The sequence below is a fragment of the Artemia franciscana genome, chromosome 11, assembly GCF_032884065.1.
Source record: "Artemia franciscana chromosome 11, ASM3288406v1, whole genome shotgun sequence".
NCBI lineage: Eukaryota > Metazoa > Arthropoda > Branchiopoda > Anostraca > Artemiidae > Artemia > Artemia franciscana.
This window is the reverse complement of record NC_088873.1, coordinates 31,232,790-31,253,009: the sequence shown is the minus strand read 5'-3', so window position 1 is coordinate 31,253,009 and position 20,220 is coordinate 31,232,790. Positions and strand designations below refer to the sequence as shown.

At 33.3% G+C, this 20,220-nt stretch overlaps 1 protein-coding gene across 1 annotated transcript; it reads left to right on the top strand.

The window, feature by feature from the left end:
- The first annotated feature begins 2,267 nt into the window (after window positions 1-2,267).
- On the top strand, window positions 2,268-18,801 carry LOC136033090 (mesencephalic astrocyte-derived neurotrophic factor homolog). The gene is made up of 5 exons (XM_065713696.1): window positions 2,268-2,398; window positions 5,980-6,052; window positions 9,783-9,907; window positions 16,664-16,805; window positions 18,523-18,801. Exons 2-5 carry the CDS (start codon window positions 5,986-5,988, stop codon window positions 18,687-18,689), a joined length of 501 nt encoding a protein of 166 aa, XP_065569768.1. The 5' UTR covers window positions 2,268-2,398; window positions 5,980-5,985; the 3' UTR covers window positions 18,690-18,801.
- Window positions 18,802-20,220: the final 1,419 nt, after the last annotated feature.

The following is a 20,220-nucleotide window of genomic DNA, read 5'->3' as shown; positions in this document are numbered from 1 at the left end:
TATCAGAGAGCCCTATAGAAAAAATTTCAAGGTCCAATCTACAAAAATGTGGAATTTCGTTTTTTTGGCCAGAAGACAAATCACGGGTGCGTGTTTATTTGTTGTTTTTTTTTCCCAGGGGTCATCGTATCGACCAAGTGGTCCTAGAGTGTTTCAAGAGGGCTCATTCTAACGGAAATAAAAAGTTCTAGTTCCCTTTTTAAGTGACCAAAAAATTGAAGGGCACCTAGGCCCCCTCCCACGCTCATTTTTTTCCCAAAGTCAACGGATCAAAATTTTGAGATAGCCGTTTTGTTCCGCATAGTCGAAAACCATAATAACTATGTCTTTGGGGATGACTTACCCCCCACAGTCCCTGGGGGAGGGGCTGCAAGTTACAAACTTTGACCAATGTTTACACACAGTAATAGTTACTGGGAAGTGTACCGACGTTATCAAGGGGATTTTTTTTGGTTTGGGTGTGGGGTTCAGGGGAGGGGGCTATATGGGAGGATCTTTCCTTGGAGGAATATTTCATGGGGGAAGAGAAATTCAATGAAAAGGGCGAAGGACTTTCTAGCATTACTATAAAAAAACAATGAAAATATAAACATGAAAAAGTTTTTTCAATTGAAAGTAAGGAGAAGCATTAAAACTTAAAACAAACAGAGATTATTACGCATATGAGGGGTTCTAAAAATACTTTAGCATAAAGAGAGAGGTATTTAGGAGGAGATAAATACTTCGCTCTTTATGCTAAAAAAATTTAAGTAATTTCAACTATTTATTCTACGGCCTTTCTGATTCGGGGGTTATTCTTAAAGAATTGGGACAAAACAAGATTTAGTGTGAAGAGCAAGGTATTAACGAGGGGATCAACCCTCTCATATATATAATCAAAAATATAAGAATATAAAAGTTTGTTACGTAAGTTAATTCTTAAGTTGCGTATTTTGTTTACTAATAAAAACGTTCGTTAAAAATTAAAAGATCTAGTTGCCTTTTTAAGTAACCGAAAAATTGGAGGGCAACTAGGCCTCCTTCCCCACCCCTTATTTCTCAAAATCGTCTGATCAAAACTAAGAGAAAGCCATTTAGCCAAAAAAAGAATTAATATGCAAATTTCATTTTAATAATTTATGTACGGAGAGCCAAAATCAGACATGCATTACTTCAAAAACTTTCACAAATTAAATAAAAAAAACAAGTTTTTTGAAATGAAAGTAAGGAGCGACATTAAAACTTAAAACGAACAGAAATTACTCCGTATATGAAAGGGGCTTTTCCTTCTCGACAACCCGCTCCTTGCGCTAAAGTTTGATTCTTTCCTGCAACTCTACTTTTTAAAACAATAAAAAACTTTAGAGTAAGGAGCGGGTTGTCGAGAAGGAAAAGCCCCTTTCTTATACGGAGTAATTTCTGTTCGTTTTAAGTTTTAATGTCGCTCCTTACTTTCATTTCAAAAAACTTGTTTTTTTTATTTAATAACAAAACTAGATCTGATAATCACAAAGTAATTTCGAGTCACACAATTTGCCAATAAGAATTCAATGTGAAACTTTAAAGCGTGTGCTATGAAATTTTTTATATTTAATTCGGTTAATGAGATTATATCTATAATTTCTGATGAGAATATTTTTTAGCCTTAACTTATATTTTTTGCGATTTTTTCTAGTTTTTTCCTTTAATGTGTCTCACAGATTCTTAACCTTCCTCAAATGTTTTTAAAATAATTTTTCGGAGAGAATTTCTTTAACAATGTTTTTGTTATTTCCATTGAAAAAGTTGAGAAATTTACAAATTTTCTACCCATAGATTTTGAACAATAAACTTACCTATTCCCCTTAATGTTCGTAAGTCGACCCCACTGCCCCTTCCCTCAAGGTTTTTAAACAATTGGAAAAAGGAAATCTATATCCAACACCAAGTCTATAGACATTTAGCAGCCTTAAAAAGGACCAAAACTTTGAAGAGAATTTTAAGAAATTACTCTACTTTAGCGTCTAAGTACAAATTTCTTGGTGTTACCGGCAGGGGATGTAGCTCCAGTATTTCTATGGAGGGGGCAAGAGGTCTACATCCAGAGAGTCATAGGGCATGAGTATTGTAATATTTTTTCTGAATTATTGGAAGGAAACTGCCCCCCTCCCTCAAACGACGCCACTTGTTACTGGTAATAAATTTTTTTCAAGGTCTTTGGAATTCAACATCAGTTATTTTCCAGCTGTCATGCCATCTACTTTATCTGATCAAAAGACGTCATAATAGACACATCATAGATGAGATTCACCAATCAGAAACAGACAAATTTAAATTGCAACAAGAACGATATAGAACAAAATATAGTCCTAGAAGATTCGAACAGATAAACTTACAGGTCTGCATATCGAGTGGTGTTCAAACAATATTCATTTCACAGGTAATTTATCAGGCTCATTTTTCTTTCAACTAAGCTATATCCCTTATGCCTTAGTTAGTCTACATTTTTGTTAGGCCTACTTCACATTTGAATTGTTTTGACCTTAAGAATGGGGCTGTAGGCAAAGCTTTTAAGCTGATAAAATTCCAGTCTAGGAACTGATTGTCATCATCTGGTAAATTAGTTGATTTAGGTTGAGTATGGAACTTTCAGGAATGGGTTTTGGGTCTAGAACATAAAGTGAATTTTGGTAAATTTGTTGCTGAGATTAGGCAGGTATTTTAGCTAGAACACGAGCTCAGCTAACCACATAGTTTAGCTAGATGAAATTGAATGCATAACTTGATGTTTTTTATCCTCTTTCATAATTAAATAATCACTAGTGGGATAAATTCAATTTTGAGACCCTAGTGGGCTCAAAACAGCCCACATTAGCCTAACTAAAAGTTTAAAAATGTGTTCCAAAAACATTCAAGCAAGAAAAATTGCCATTTGTTGCTGATTAGTCATAATGATTATTAGCATTAGTCTTACTAGTAAAATGTTACTAAAAGAGCCAGAAACCCCTCAAAAACAACATCAATTTTGCTGTGATGTCATTTTTGAGGTTTCATGCTCACTTCAAAAACTCCTACAAATATATTTTCAAAATAACATTTTATTTTTAAGACACAGGAAAATAATAGTTGACATTCTAGAATCAGTTACAAATGGCAATTTTTTCTCACTAGGCAGTTCTTTTAAACATGTCTTTAAAATTTGGGTTACTGTTTGTCTTTTTGGGGGGGGGGTGCATCCCACAGGGACACAAAATACCTTCCATCATGGGCTGAAGACTGGAATTATGTTGTCAGCTGCAAATATGCCTGAATTTCAAGACTAACTGAGATAGCTGAGAAATGCACCCAAATTTAGAATCAGAATTTTGTCCTGAATCTGAATATAATATCCTTTTGCTTTGCAAAATCACTTTAGCTTCACCCTTGTCCTACCTCATGGTCAAGTTTATATCCTGAATTGTAGAGTCCTATGTGGAATGAATTATTCATTGTTTTACTAATAAGTGTGATGAAAAATTGATGTATAGAAAATATGGTGCATAGCCTACTTACAACTCCAGGTATATATTTGACCAGTAGAGGAAGGGGTGGTGATGTTGAAGTAAATTTGCCATGCAAGTAAATTTTATATTGGATCCAGGATGAAACTCTTATTCTAGAGGTATGTTTAGGCATATTCTTTGGTAAAATTCTAGTTAATTGACTTCTTGCTATCTCAGAAAGGGTTTAGGTTAGGAAAATGAAACTTTCAGGGATAGTTCTACAGGCTAAAGTATGTCCCAGTAAGGTATTTTAAAGTACCCACCTCTACTCCTTCTCCCTCTAGAGGGCCCCGAAATTTGCCTATATGACAGGTTTATACCTATTGAAATTTTGACAAAACAACATTTTACCTGAATTTTCAGTTACTATTTGCTTTTTCTCTGCCTTTAGTTCTGAAAATGCAATTCCTGTTATTTGAGTAGAATTTTGAGCCATATCAGTATTTTTTTTTTCAAAATTTAGGAAATATATTTAAAACTTTCTAAAATGGAAATATGAAGCTGAAAAAAATTTTGTTGTACTTCAATTAAGCAGAAGATCTATTTTGCAAGGTTTCACTTTTATAACACACATATTTTTAAAGGTCATCAAAGGTCAGGGCCATCTAGAGGGAGAAGGAGTGGAGGTAGTTGCTTCAAAATACTTTCCCGGGACATACTTTAGTCTGTAGATTCATCCCTGAAAGTTTCATTTTCCTAACCTAAACCCTTTCTGAGATAGCAAGAAGTCAACTACCTCAATTGTCAGTTAATCTAGAATCTTACCAATTAAACCCTGAGATTGTACTGCCAAGCTACAATGTCTATGCTTTTCTTATTTCTAGGGCTTAGAGGATTGCATGCATGACATGTCTATACCTATCTAAATTGTGACATAAAACTTTTTACTGTCATTTTAAGGTTTAAATCTCTTCCATTGGCTTTAGTTTTTGAAAATGCAATATGATTCCTGTTACAGTCTCAAGCCATATCAAAGATTTTTATCTAGAAAGCAGTTGAGTTAGGTAATGGAGCTTTCAGTAGCCCTCCCGTACAGAGTAGGCTATTTAAATGCAATTATTCTGCTTCACAACACTTGTCTTTGATTGGTTCTATCTGTGATTTAGAAACTTTGTTCCAACTTTAATATTGCATGCATGTCTAAGATCAGGCAGTATTTTTCAAGATTAGACTTAAGCTGAAAATCTGGGTAAAAATTTAGCAGTCCTACTTTCCATAAGGAAATGCTAGGCTATAAAATTCTAGAAACTACTTTGAAACATCCCAAAATATTGATATGTATCATTTGTATATGTGCTTGCTTACTTTACCCCCCCCCCCCCTTACTGGACAAATTATATACATTCATTGTATTTTCAATGGCAAAACTTTTATGTTGTTATTAATTTGATGGTAAAAAGCAGAAAAACAGCAGGATGTTTGTTTTACCTAAATATGTCATGGAATTGTCCCTAAGTTTACTGTATATGGCTAATATATTCAAGCTAATGAAGTTTTTATCAAGAGAATTTAGACAAGTCTAGTAGTGACACCTTTGAAGGGAAAGGGGTGGAGGTAGATGTCTTAAAAAGACATTTCTAAGGCATTGTTTAGGCTCTTGTTCCATTCCTGAAACTTTTGTTTGCCTGTCTCCACTACTTTCCTAGCTAGTACAGAGTCTCTCATCTAGAATTTAAAAATATTTTGCATGTTCTGATTAATTTACTAGCTAAAATATTAAATTACCACTTAATATGCTCTTTAATGCTCAATCCAAGTAAACTAAACCATCAGAAATTCTATTTTAAGCCCTAAAAGGAATTTTGAAATGTAAGATTATGGTGCCACATGGTTCTTTATGTTTTTGGTTGCAGAACTGAGAAAATTCGTGGGGGCTAGTATGCAGTTCAATTGCAAGCAACTCAAAAAATCCCATAGAAATTTTTGAATGTAATGAAAGGATTTTGTAAAATCATTCCTGAGGAAGGGATAAACTTTACTGCTAATTTAGAAAGCTATCAATTCAGGTAGAATAAACTTTTAGCAATGAATCTACTGGTCTGAAAAGCTGTCTTCAAATTTATGCTACCATCCCTTCCCTATTTGTAAGCCTTGAAAAATTAGGGTAAAGTGTAACAGTATTCTGGGCTTGAGCATGACAACATTTGACTATATCTAAAAATGAGCTTTGGTCAATTTGCTTGTAAAAAGATAAACATACCACTTGCTGTATCTATTAATGAATAAAGAGGTGAAAAGAAGGATCCAAATGTATGATTAGAAAAAGTATAGCTCTTTTTACTTTGTGAGTAAAGCTCTTTTTACTTTGTGAGTTAGTGTTTCTTCTTCTGTGTGATGTGGGATAGGACAAAAAGAAGGAGAATGATTTTAGTTTTTTTTGTGATGCTATTTTAAAGAAGTGATATCTGTGTGAATGGGTTCTTGATATAAAAAAAACTCCAATCTTTTCTTGTTTGTTTTTATTTTCTTTCATTTTCAGGCAAAAATGAAAGTGTATTTCCTGTTGTCATTTTTAGCTGCAGTTTCTGCATTAAAGAAAGAAGATTGTGAGGGTAAGTAAATCCTTTATCACTAATATTTAACTCCTATTTTTTAAAATACAATGCATTTGATAGCAAAAAATACTCTCCACAAGGCAATAAATCCTACATCCTTCCAAGACCCTATACAGATTTTGTATTTTAAAACAATGCTGGGTGGACTTTGTGCAGCTTAGTGAGGAATCATTTAAGGTAAAACAGAAGCAATCATTTCCCTAAAATTTTGCAAGGGCACAATTCCTTGAACTGTCCAAGATGAATCCTAGGAAGAAGAAGAGACAACCTCACAATTAAAGACATTTGAAGATTGATATTTCTCACCAATACTAATTAATGAAGACTTCTTATATTGGAAATTGTCCTATTTATTATATAATAGTCCTTTCTCCCCAGTTTTCCCTGCACATTGTCCCTAAATGTTATTCCTACTGAGCAGGGCAGGAACCTGTGTGACATTATTATAGTCACACATATTCAAAATATTTTGCAATGTTGCTCATTTAATTGTTCACTAAATTTTTATATGCAATTTGAAAGTGCGTGGCAATTAGACTATGAACTGTAAGTGCTATTTTTAGTGTTTTGATTCATGACACCTAATCTTCCCCAAGGGTTTAGGCTGTATTTGCTTAGGTATTAATGTCTACTCTCAAGGATAAAAACAGAAGAGGTCTTCAAGAAAAACTTGAAGTATGAGAAAAGTATTGAGTGACTATCCCTTGGTTTTTAGATACCTTGAGGGATGATAATGAATATACTAGTTAAAATATATAAAGCTACTAAAGCGCTTCCTCTATTTGATGCTATTGGGCAGCCACCTGATTAACTTCACCTGTTCAAAAAATTTACTCCAATGTGACTTTTTCTTTTCATTTTGGACCTGGAAAGTAATAGCAAAGACTAGTATATATTCAGAAAAAAAGGCGGGAAAACAAAACATTGACAAAAAATCATTAGACAGTGCTTCAGGAATGAACCACACTAGTAAAAAAGACAGAGTAAAAAACAAATTACTAGGGATAGCAATCTTGTCATAATGAATATTGAAGTCTCTTTGAGTCTTATATTAAGAAAATAAGTATAAACTATACCAAATATTCGAAAATTGAGACTTCAACTCTATATTAAAAATTTGAAATTTTGTGTTTTTGTTTATAAGGACATTTTTTGGTCCATATTTGTTTATTTAACTTTTTTTTTCTCTCTCTGTTTTTCTGGGGTGATTGTTTTGAGCCACTGGTTGCTGGATATGGGTGAAGGGATTATTGGAATACAAATTTTAAGCTTCTGCACCCCTTTTAAGCAATAAAAGAGGTCTTGTCACAGCACATTAGTGTCTTGGCTCAGTTTGTGCTGCATAAGAAAATTAAATAGCTATAGAATGGCCAAAATGCTATCATGCAAAAGTTCCGAAATCGCTAATTAGTTTAAAACCATCAAAACCCTTGCGTAAGTCTTTCAGTTTCATACAACCTTTTTTAAAAAGGTTTTACAGATCCTTCTAGAGTCAGAGAAGGGGGTTATATACAAAATACAACCTGAAAATGTTTCATTTGAATTAAAATATTAATATTAGATGTTAAGAATGAGTGTTTAAGGGGTGACAGCTCCCCATGTATTGCACAGATACTTCATGTCTGAAATGCTGGATTAGGTTCATTTGATTAAGCAAATAGAAGGTAGGAGAGGCCCCCGAAAATCAAGATTGTACATAAAACTTTTGCTTCCTTGCAAAAAAAGAAGGTATTCCTGTATTTCCTTTTTTGGTATTTCAGGTCTCCTTTCATTTTTAGGGGCTCTTTTCTCAGGGGTTACCCTATCAAGTCAACAGTGATAAAGTCATTCATAAATTCCAATGCTGTTTTTAAAAACCGAAAAAAATGGCACCTATGTATAGTGGTGTTCTCCACATTTGGTGCTGCAGAACAATATTTTTGGTCTAAAGTCAACCAAAATGTTGTAAGTCCAACAATAATGCCCTCTGACAATCGATAACCAAGCCGTTTAAGGTATTGGTATTGGTTATCAGGGTTTTCTCCCATGCAGTGGTGCTTTTTGTTCTTCAATGCATTATTTTTCGTATAAAAAAATCTGTAAATAAATTGGAATGGACATTGATTATATAAAGAAATTATTTTTTCTGTCATCCCATATAAATTTTAGCATAGAGATAATAATATCTATGCTAAAATTTAGCTGAAAGTTTGCTCAAAACATATTAGAATGTAACAAATATAGCCATTTGGTAATTATAAGCGTTTTACTTACCTATATTGCCTTTCAAAACGTCTAAACTGATAATCTGTTGTAAAAAGTAAATAAATGTAAACAATCAAATTCTTTCTCAAAGAATTGCAAGTTAGCAACCCACCTCATATATAGGTTACCTTTTTTGTTTCAAATTTTAATGCTGCTTCTTACTCTTATTGGTTTTAATTTATTTAATTTTTCTCTAAAATGTCAAGTCTTTTGCTGATGGAACCATATATGGGAATTAATCACCTCGAGCATAGGGTAATATAGCTAGTTTTAGTCCGAAAAACGTGCCAACAGTGGAAATTAATAATAGCCAGGTATCAAACAGTTTATGGTAACGAACTGTAAGCAAGGAGTGACACGGCCCAATAGTAACCAAAATTCTATGACAAGGAATTTTGATGTCAATAGATAATTCAAAACAATTGGCCTATTATGCTGATTTCAAATATATGGTACAAGATTCATCAAGTTTAATTTTACCCATCAAAGGCTACAAGCCTGGGATAATTTGCCCAGTGTTCGGAAAAAAGGGAACCACCCCTAAAATTTAAAGAATCTTAATTAAAATCACACTATCAAATTCAGCATATCGGAGAACCCTATTGTAAACGTTTCAAGCTCCCATCTTCAAAAATGTGGAATTATGCATTTCTTCCCAAAAGAAAGATCACATGTGTGTTTTCTTTTTATTTTTTGGATGTTTCCCCAGAGGTGATGGTATCGAACTAGTGGTCCTAGAGAATCAGGAGAGGGCTCATTGGAACGGAAATTAAAAGTTCTAGTTCCCTTTTTAAGTGATCGGACAGGTTGGGGGCAGCTAGTCCCCATTACGTGAAAGGGACTGCCCCTTCCTCAATACTTTGCTCTTTACACTAAAGTTTTTTACTACTTTAAAAACCAGAGTTGTGACAAAGAATCGAACTTTAGCGTAAATAGCGAGGTATTGAGTAGGGCACAGTCTCTTTCATGTAACGGAATAATTTCTGCTCTTTTAAGTTTTAATGTTGCCTCTTGCTTTCAGTTGAACAGACTTTTTTTTTGCATGGAATGATATCACATACATCACTTGACATTTTTTTTTTACATTGGTGTGACATTGTGGCAGAACAGGTAACATCTTGGGGGCAGTCATTTGCACCAAAATTTTAGAAGTAGAAATGCTGAAAAAATGCTCCCCCGAAAAAATTACTTAGTATTCCCTCTCCCCTATTAAAATCCTAAATAAAGATTAATTTCTTAGAAATTCAGAAATCCGCCAAAGAGGAGTGATTTTTAGCTCGTGTTTCTCTACCTACCAAATATCTTAGGTTTTACAATTTTTTCCTATAATTTCTTCTATTATGTCCCATACAAAACGCCTGATTTTGATTTTTTTTTTTTTTTAAGCTGGGCCAATAGAAACCTAATTCAGAGCCCGTGCCTGCCAGATCTCCCCCCTTTTATGCTGTATCTCTCTTGCCTAATTTAATTTATCTCTTTTAAGTATGTTTCAACGTCTTGGACACATTCAGAGCTACGTTGACAGAAGACCAGCTAAAGACACCAGCCAAGATTGAAGATGCCTTTAGGAAGTATTGTAAGGGGACGAAAGGAAAGGATAACCGATTCGTAAGTTTATTATGTAACATAAAAGTATAAATAATATTGATAGTTTCTTTCCTAGGGGTCGTGATGCTGATATTAACACTTTATTAAATTTCCCAGAAATCGGTTTCATGAAGCTTACCAATTTTTTCCTTAATTTTTCTCCTTTTTTCTTTTCAAGTCCTTTCATGTAGAACTTCTTTTATTAGTTTGAGACTTAAAGCATATCAAATAGACCAAGTTCTGTCTTAAGATGTTTAGACTATTCTTGCGCTAAAAAATGAAAAAGATGCAAAAGACGGAAAAAGAAACGGATATACGATCTTCGTAAGTATTGCTGATCCTTTTGGCATTCGACTTATAATCCTTTCTAGAATAAAAGGCTAATTGAGGCTAGCATTGCTAACTTCACTTACCTAGGTCGTGAATATAGTCAAGGTGCAGACCGTACTTTTATGGTTAAAATAGTTAAGAAGATTAGCAGAAGCAGAGAAGAACCAGTTTAGGATAGTGGAAGTAACGGTAGTAACTTTAGCAACAAAAGTAGGTGCTTCGAGAAGTGGATAAAAATATGCTAGGTGTTTTCCATCGGAGTTGTCTGAGGGCAGTCTTAGGTACTTGTTTCATTGACCATATATGAAAACTACTACTACTCCTAATAACTCACCACAGCACTAAGCCGCCTGGGGCCAACACATCTACGCACGCTCCTCCTCCAACCCAATCTATTCAAAGCCTCCCTCTTTACGCCCTCTCAGGAAGTTCCCATTTTCTTTAAATCTTTATTTATGACATCCTCCCACCCCAGACGAGGACGACCTCTTTTCCGTTTAGCCCTAGATGGTTGGCCAAAAAAGGACAATCTTCGGCAATCTGTCATCCTTCATCTGCAGAACGTGACATAGCCATCTCAACCTTTCTTTCACTGTAGCTCTAGAAAGCGGGATTGAACCATATTTTTCATACAACCTACTGTTTGAAATACGGTCAGTCAGCCGGTTACCCAGAACGATCTATCGGCAATTTTGCTCGAAAATATTTATTAGATTTTCATTCACTTTTCGGAGCACCCATGCTTCAGAGCCATATTTGACCACTGTCATCAGTGTGGCTTCCAATATTCTAATCTTTGTTTGCAGACATATCTTCCTATTCTTCCAAAAAATTTTAATTGTGAGAAAACACCCTGAGCCTTGCTATTCTACTTTTAACATCTTCACTGCTCCCACCGTCTTCACTAATAATACTACCAAGGTAAGTAAAGCTACCCACCTGATCAATCTTTTCGTTACTTAACGTTACCTTTTTGTCTTCATTTATTCCTAGCCTTAGTCACTTAATCTTCTTAACATTAATTTTCAAACTTATTCTAGCACCCTGAACTCGCAAAACCTCCAAAAGTTCAATAATTTTGCTCACACTTTCATCTAATATGGTTAAATAATCAGCATAATCTAAGTCCAGGAGAGTTTTTCCTCCCCATTTGATTCTGTGGTCTCCCATTACCTTTCCTGTGCTCCTTAAGACAAAGTCCATCAAAATGATCCAGATAAAGGGAGATAGAACACAAACCTGCTTAACACCTGATTTAATACAAAACCATATGAAAAAGTAATAAGTTGAATCTTTTTGCATCATGTAAGACAAATACTAAAGCTCTGTCTCTTCGAAACATAATTCACATCATCTTTATTTACTGACTAATTTGGCCAATTTTTTTTTTGGTTAATATATGAAAATTATCTGTCTAGATACTCTATGGGGGTCAGAAAGATTGTGCTGATTTACGGATAGTAGTTTTTCAAACAGCTTTTAAGTTTTATTGATTGCACAAATACGTTTCTCACGTAATATCTTTTTCATTTCATGCTCATTCATTTTACTTCATATTTATCACATACTGATAGCCATAATGTGTTACTCTGACTTTTCCACTACGTGACGTAAATATTTTCATATAAATTTAGTATCATGAAAAGAGAAATCACCAATGCAACAGCACAAACACACAAAAAAAAAAGAGAGACAGAAGGAGAAAAGGAAGACTGTTTTCCTAAATTAGTGATTAATATAGACCAGCACTTGAATGAGGCCTTAACCCTACTCATCCATACAATCACATAGGTCAAACAGCATAGCCACACACAATCAACAATAAAGAATAATCCATGGACAGGCAGTCATGTCGTCAATAAGTATAAGTCGTCATTTACCAAACAATAGAAAAAATAATATAGACAAATAATTCAGAGGCAACACCCAACATAAGGGCTCATCAGGAGAATACACTGGCCTATATAGGGTTTCGCCACTCTAAATTCTCTACCCAGCACAGTGTTGTGGCTACCACAGAATATCCATGGCATCCCCGCGTCAGGTATCACCCCCAAAATACATGTCTATGAAAAAAAAAACAGCAAATGTAAAACAACCAAGTAAAACCAAAACAAGCTTATCCTGTTAATATATCCCTCCCTTTAGCAACAATAGGTAAACTAAATATTATAAATTTTACCAAATCACAAATATTAACACATTGCAAAAAACCTGAATGAACTAAACAATTATAGAATTCATCTTTACCATGTGGCTAATTTTTAAGAAAATCCGCTAAATTAGAAACACAATTCAAAATAAATGGCGCTGTGACAACATTTCTCGAACCTCCGAAATTAGTCGAAAATTTCTTTAAGTATTTCTAGATAATTCTTCTGATATTTATTTAAAAGTTCGTTATAATGAAAACTAAATTTTTTAAATTGCCAAGTTAATTTATTTGCAGAAAAACCTCTTGATATCAATTTTTGGCTCAAGATTTTATAAGGATATATATTTTTAGAAATATCAATGAAATCATTACAATTTAAGAGCAAAATATCATCTAAATATCTTTTATTATTTGACAAAGCATGTTTTAAATTAATTGGATTATTCTTATCCATCATATATTTATATTCTAGTTGACTTAAAAACAAGTCAGCTATAAATGGGCTGGCATTCCCCCCCATGGGAATTCCCATAATTTGCTTGTATAAATCACCCCCAAATCTTATATAAGTATTGTATAAAACAAATTCAAATAACTCAAAAATCATATCCAAGCTGTAACATCTCAAGTTAACTGTAGTATTAAAGCAGTTTGTCCATATAGCTTCTTTATTATAAATGTCTATTTTTAAGAACCTTTTACTAGATAAGAGGAAAGATTTCTTGATAACAGTTTTTAAATTATCAAACACTACATTAAGTGATAAATTAGTATACATTGTCGCAAAATCGAAAGACTCAATTCTTTTAGCTGAAACCATTGTTAAAGAATCTATCACCTGCAGTGAATTATTAACACTCCAATATGGATTAAAATTCGAAAATTTTTTAATACCAGAACAATAGGTTATAAGTTTATTTACAATTTCCTTTAAAATTAAAGAGAGGTCAGTAGCAGCAATGCGGGTTGGACATTTAGCTGCTCCAGCAATAAACCGTGGTTTAAGGGGATTCTTATGAAATTTTACAGTCCAATATAGGAAAGGGAACTTTTTATCATTGTCATTTATTTTAATATTAAAATTTTTAAAAAATGTTTCTTCAGTCTTTTCAATTAAATTCTCATCCTCTATATTTACCTTTTCGTAAACATTAGTTGTGCATAACTCCCTTTTTAAGATATCACAATACAGCTTCTGACAAATTATGGCGAAATTATTATTAGCTTTATCCACTCGCACAATTACAAATTCATTCTTTAGATTAGCAATTGCTTGTTTAATCTTCGCATTATAAAATAATGATTTAGTGTTACTATTTTTTAAGTTGGAATATATTTTATTTCTTATTCTACTAATAATTAAATTCTTCCAACTTTGAAAACTCGCTTTATTTTTATTCTCTTTCTTACACCACTTATCAATAAATAAATCAAAATCATTTTCCAAGCCATCAAGAACACTCGATGGTTTCAGATGATGAGAAAGACGGAAATTAGCCCCTTTATTCGTTATAATTTGAAGATCATCTTGCTTTATTATTGACAAGTCCCCTGTTATAACATGTTTGTAAGTAGGATTTACAAATGGGCCAAGTTACTTACAATTACAAACCGGTTTCCAATTTATATCACTATCTAGTTTTTTTAGTATTAAATTATAATTAAAAATAATTTGCCCAATAGTTTTTGAAAATTTATAAGTTAAAACTGGACTATCATTATAATTCAAATTTCTAGGAAGGGCCTGTTTCACATGCCGCTGATTTAAAATTTCTGGTAAATTAATATCTTCAATCTGCTTACAAGTAAAATTAATAGGTAAATATAATCTGTTATCCTTGCATAGATCTATAGAAAGCATATGTACATCTAATTCATTTTTTCTATTATTTTTCCTATGTCCTCTCGATCGTTTTTTACGTTTAGTAGGACAAGTAAAAGAAGGATGGTCCATAAAACCATCAATACATTTAACAACAACATGAGACATGTCACCATATTTTGCTACACGATCATTTAGCCCAAAAGGATAAGCTGTACCAAGAGTATGGATCCAGAAATCCTCCTGTTTACGCAGTCTATTATTCTTCTCTTCTTTATTTAAATTTTCTAATTCTAAATTTTCTAAAATTGTGACAGTTATATCTGATATGGAACATTTACCATTATTACAATGTTGAACTAGATAGTTATTAGTTTTTTCATTATTAACTGTTGTCTTATGTCCAGAAAATCTTTTATATATATTATTAGTTGTTTCCCCCACATATTGTAGGCAGCATTTATTACATTCTAATAGGTAAATTACATTGGTTGTTCTACAATTAACATTACCACGTAACTTGCATGCAAAATTTTAATTATACAATGTACTTTTAACAGAAGTCCGTGGGACAAAATGATCTTGGCAAAGAAAACAACGACTTTTACACTTACTAACTTTCAAAAAATCGTTCCGAGTTCCGAGGCTAATATTTGTGTTTTGTTGCATAAAAAGTTATTGAAAATAAATCCAAAACAAACCAACATCCAAATCAAAATCCAACAATCGAAGTCCAAAAAACATGCCAAGGTCAATAGGTCAATAAATACATAAACAAAAAGATGAAAGAACATGAATTTGCATAAGTGCCATCTCACCAATAATTAACAATATCAGGTTGAAAACCTGGACCAGGGTAAAGGTCTGTCGGGGAGAAAACTAAAAAAATTTTTTCTCCACCAGCACTGGATCCAACCTGGAATAATATCATGAAAAGAGAAATCACCAATGCAACAGCACAAACACACAAAAAAAAGAGAGACAGAAGGAGAAAAGGAAGACTGTTTTCCTAAATTAGTGATTAATATAGACCAGAACTTGAATGAGGCCTTAACCCTACTCATCCATACAATCACATAGGTCAAATAGCATAGCCACACACAATCAACAATAAAGAATAATCCATGGACAGGCAGTCATGTCGTCAATAAGTATAAGTCGTCATTTACCAAACAATAGAAAAAATAATATAGACAAATAATTCAGAGCATGAATTATTGAACATGAACATGAAGAAACATCTTCATGTTTCTCCTATCATTACCAATATATTTCTTTAAAACTTTGAAAAGTAGTATAGCGATTAATTGTGTTTAATATATATTAGACAGTGTATGTGTAGATAGGAAGGCACACTACCATTAAAGCAACCACAAAAACTAATGTTCTTCCCGTTCCAGGTTGTTTCCCCCTTCTTAACATAAAACGCCTTTTCACTAGTATAAATAAGTCAATAACATAATTATATGTTATAATTAGTCAATAAAAATAATTATAACCATTTTACTCTTTCTAAAATTTTGTAAATGGAAACGCAGTGTGGTCTAAGAAATTATATATTAACTTTAGTTTTTTCATGGAAATTTCCACAAAGCTGTATGCATCAAAATTTGGAGCTTTGCTGTAGAAGGAGAAGTAAGTTGTGAAAAGGATTTTTATGCCTCAGGATAGTGTTATGGAGATAAACCACTTGAAATATACAACTGTAAAATAATATATAAAATAATGTTAGATACTAGATAATATATATATATAAATGATACTCGATATAAAATAATACTAAATAATAGTACTAATAATAATATTAGATTTTACTAGATATATATGAGTGATACTAGATATAATATAGATAGATATAAATAATACAGATATAATATAGAAAATAATACTATGTAAAATAACACTAGATGAACCACTTGAAATGTAGTTGAAGATTTGCTTATTTGTACACATATCTGTATTGTTGATAAGGTCCATGAGAGGGCTAAATCTACGAAGTTTTGTCAAAATATGAGAACAAGGGTGTCATAATGTGGTTGTACTTTGACGAAACAAACTCCGCGAAATAAATACGCTAAATCCGTTGATGAATCTCATGATTGATGAAGTTATATATCAACAATTGTATACTTTCTCATAAGCTAAGAATTACAAGTTGATAGGGGAAACGTTGAAAGTTTTCTGCAAAACGGAGTGAAGTTTGGATTTGTCCAAATTAGTTGACATTTTCTGGAACAGTGATGGATAAACGTTGACATTTTAGACGTTGACATTTTGACATTAAATTAGTTGATGTTTTCTGGAATATAAACGTAATGTGCGAAAGCTGCCGAGTTGACAGCATCGAAGGAAGACGGCTGTTAAAATATAGCTTATTTATTAAAAAGATGTATAGGTAAGCCTATTGTTTAAAACATTTTATGAATTGTTTCTAATCAATTATTCCTATGTGATTTCATTTCCATTTTAGTGTTATTTTCTTGGTGGTCTAGAGGAGTCAGCCACAAGTATCCTTGGTGAATTGTCCAAACCACTTTCTTGGTCATTGCCAACTGAGAAGATTTGTGAAAAACTGAAAAAGAAAGACAATCAAATCTGCGAACTTCGCTATGGTAAGCTCCTTTGTTAAATTTATGTCTAATTGTATATTAATTGCATAATCTATTATGAAAACTTGTACTGTTCTTCAATCAAAAGATAGATCAACTTTTCTTTTTCATGGGAAAGGCAGAACATGTTTAACCTGAATTCTTTTTGACAAAAAGAGTATTTACCGAACTTTGGAATTCACTTGGCAAAATCTTCGAAACCCAAAGAAAAATTTACTATTAAATTTTGATATTTTATAATAGAAAAAATACTAACATTCTCTAAGTATAATTTAGTGTATTAAAAGTTAAACCAAGAAAAAAAAATAAGAGAAATTGTCTTTTTATGCAATTCAAGTCACAGCTATATCTGTGATTATTAATATTGAGACTATTTAACTTGACCTTGGGTTTATAATGAAAAAATATCCCAAATTGGGTTATTGGGAAGATATGATGGAATGTTTGAAACAAAATTAAGACTTGAAAGCTAATACAAAAATAAAAAGTGTTGTTGCCAAGTATTTTTTTCACTGAAGAAAGTTCGTTTTCGTACTTTGAAGTTACTCAAGCTCAAAATACAGTGGCATTTTTTTCCTTCTAAATTTCTTCATGAAGAAGAGGCTAATCAACGATTGTTGCAGATTTTTTCGCAGGGTCGTAGAAATATTTTTGTTAGTAAAACTTGTTCATAAAGTTTGCTTTTATTATTAGCACATTTTTGTTCGTTTTGATGGAAGAGGTTCAAGAGTATTGGGTTTCGAATTGTTATAAAGCAAGCTTTCACTCCGGGGGGGGGAGGTGGTGAGGAATTCAGTGTCACAAGCCCTATGTCTTGTTTCTATGTGAAATTGAATATAGGCAGTGTTTGAAAAATATGTAGTTGTATATACGCCATCTGTATTATATTCATTTGAAAAATACTTATACAAGTACAAATTTCGTTTTGCTTTAGGAAAGAAAAGACCCACCTAACTCGAAACGAATTAGGTTTCATTATGTAATAAAGAAAGTAATTAAGAATCTCAAAGGCCGAAAATTGCATTGGTTGTTTCAGTTCAAAGCTACTTTCTTCAAAATTGTGCTCATTACATGATACGTTGCAACTTGTTGCAAATAGTTACTGGCATGAAGTAATAGTTCGATAAATGGTACAAATACAAGTGGTATGTAAATAAGCACATCACACAAGTGTCAGGTAGATGTTTATATCTTTGGTGTGCATTCTATTCGTAAAGTTTCAAGCTTAATCAGAACGATAACAATTAGTCCATCATCTGTCATAATACTACCGAGTTTTCGTAAAATGTTCATTTTCTAGTGCTGCCCTGCCATCTATGCTTACCCAGGACAATGAATATACTATGTCTGTGGCTCTAGCATCGCCGGATTCAATACTAAAATCAAATTGAGGCTGTGGGACATTTCTCAAATAGCAACCAATTTCTAAGCAAGATGAATGCCTCACATTTGTTAAAAAAGAACCTTGAAATGGCAATATGTTTAAAAACTAAAACATATTTTTATTTTGAAAATTTTTTTTTATCATTATTGATAAGCATTTGAATTTACATATAACAGCCTCCCTGCACCCAGCTCAAATTTGGGTGGAGACGAAAGCGTTGTAAATAAAGCCTGTGGTTACACTGTACTTTAATGTCGTTCTTCGTCATAGAATATTACTTTTACGGATTGACTTGACTAATTGTTTACTGATCGATATATATTTTCTTTTTTTCAGAGAAGAGTATCGACTTGAAATCTGTGAACTTAAAGAAGCTAAAGGTCCGTGACTTGAAGAAAATCCTAAGTGATTGGGACGAGGAATGTGAGGACTGTTTGGAAAAGGGTGATTTCATTCGGAAAATTGAAGACTTGAAACCTAAATATTTGAAGTCAGAGCTGTGAGAAATTTGCGTCTTAGGATTCTTCTGTTTCAAAACTAGGGACCGTTTTTAATTTTTTTTACTGTTAAATTCACAATGATTGAGAAGCAAAGAATAAAATAAGTTTTATAGTATCTTTACTGTTCCAAACAGTTTTATTAAGCGGTTTTTTAAAGGGTTGATAAAACTTTGGAACAATAGGAAGAAATCTGCGAACCAAGATTAGAATATTGGAAGCTACAACAATGACAGTGGTCAAGTATGGTTCTGAAGTGTAGGCGCTCCGAAAAACCGAGGAAGATTTGCTAGATGTTTTATAGAGAAATTGCCTACGGATTGTTTTGGGTACCTGACTGACTATCCGTGTCTCAAACAGAAAGTTGTAGGAAAATTGGCGTTCAATCTCGCTCTTTAGGGCTATATTTAGAGAAAGGTTGAGATGGCTAGGACACCTTCTGCGGATGAAGGATGACAGATTGCAAAAAATCGTCCTTGTCTGCCAACCGTCTAGGGCCAAACAAAAAGTAGGTGGTCCCTGAATGGGATGGGAGGATGTAAGGAAAGATTTTAGGAAGATGAGAACTTCTTTGGAGGGTGCAAAGAGGGAGGTTTTGAATACATTGTGATAGAGGAGGATCGTGCGTAGCTGTGGTGGGCTCAGCCGGCTTGGTTCTGCATTGAATTTTTTTAGTAGTTGTAACTTACCTTCTAACACGAAGATCGTGAAATAATTTTTTTGTTTATTATTACTTTATTGTTTTTTTTCTTAGAAAGGACATAGAGCACAAATAAAAGTAATTTGAACGTGTTACCTAGTTAGCCATCTCAAAGAATTATGTTTCGATGAGTGTTTTCTTAATGTTAATAAACTGATATAAATGGTCCCGTCAGAATACCAAACAATTAAAAATGTTACCTTAGGCGCAACCTGTATTTCTACCACTAAGTGTAGTAACGAGTGTTTCTGTGCATTAAATAAAAGGTTGAACTAAACAAGGTAGAAAAGCGAAATGTATTTAAAATACGGGAATCATGAGCTATGATGTAGGCCAACCGGCTGAAGGTACACGAAAAGCAGGTCGTCCTTGTCTGGGTTGGGATGATGTCATAAATAAAGATTTAAAGGAAATGAGAACTTCCTGGGAGGGTGTAAAGAGGGAGGCCTTGAATAGATTAGGTTGGAGAAGGAGCGTGCGAAGCTTTATTGGCCTTTGGCCGCTTGGTGCTACAGTGAGTTATTAGTAGTAGTGGTAGTAGTAGATGTAGGCAAAAAAAATCAATAAAAAATTCAAGAAATTTGACTCTGAAGAACGCCATGCGAGGTTTGAATATCCGAGCTGCAGACAGAATTGATAAAAAAACCCGCGAAGCAGTCTTTACGGTATTAAGAAGGCCTAAACTAACGCCCTTGTGAAGTAAAGAACAGAGGCTGATGATGCCTCTTCAGTGAAGCAAGGCACTATTTGTGATGTGATGAATTGTTCGTTGAAGTGCACACTGATAAAAAGGATCTGTTGGCCAAGAAAACTGCATCGAGAAAAGGTGTGGTGTTC

Bases quoted from the DNA above. Each gene is read 5' to 3' on its own strand.
- LOC136033090 (XM_065713696.1), top strand. From the start codon at position 5,986: ATGAAAGTGTATTTCCTGTTGTCATTTTTAGCTGCAGTTTCTGCATTA. The intron at 6,053-9,782 runs GTAAGTAAATCC...ATCTCTTTTAAG, and splicing joins AAAGAAAGAAGATTGTGAGG to TATGTTTCAACGTCTTGGAC. The intron at 9,908-16,663 runs GTAAGTTTATTA...TTTCCATTTTAG, and splicing joins AAGGAAAGGATAACCGATTC to TGTTATTTTCTTGGTGGTCT.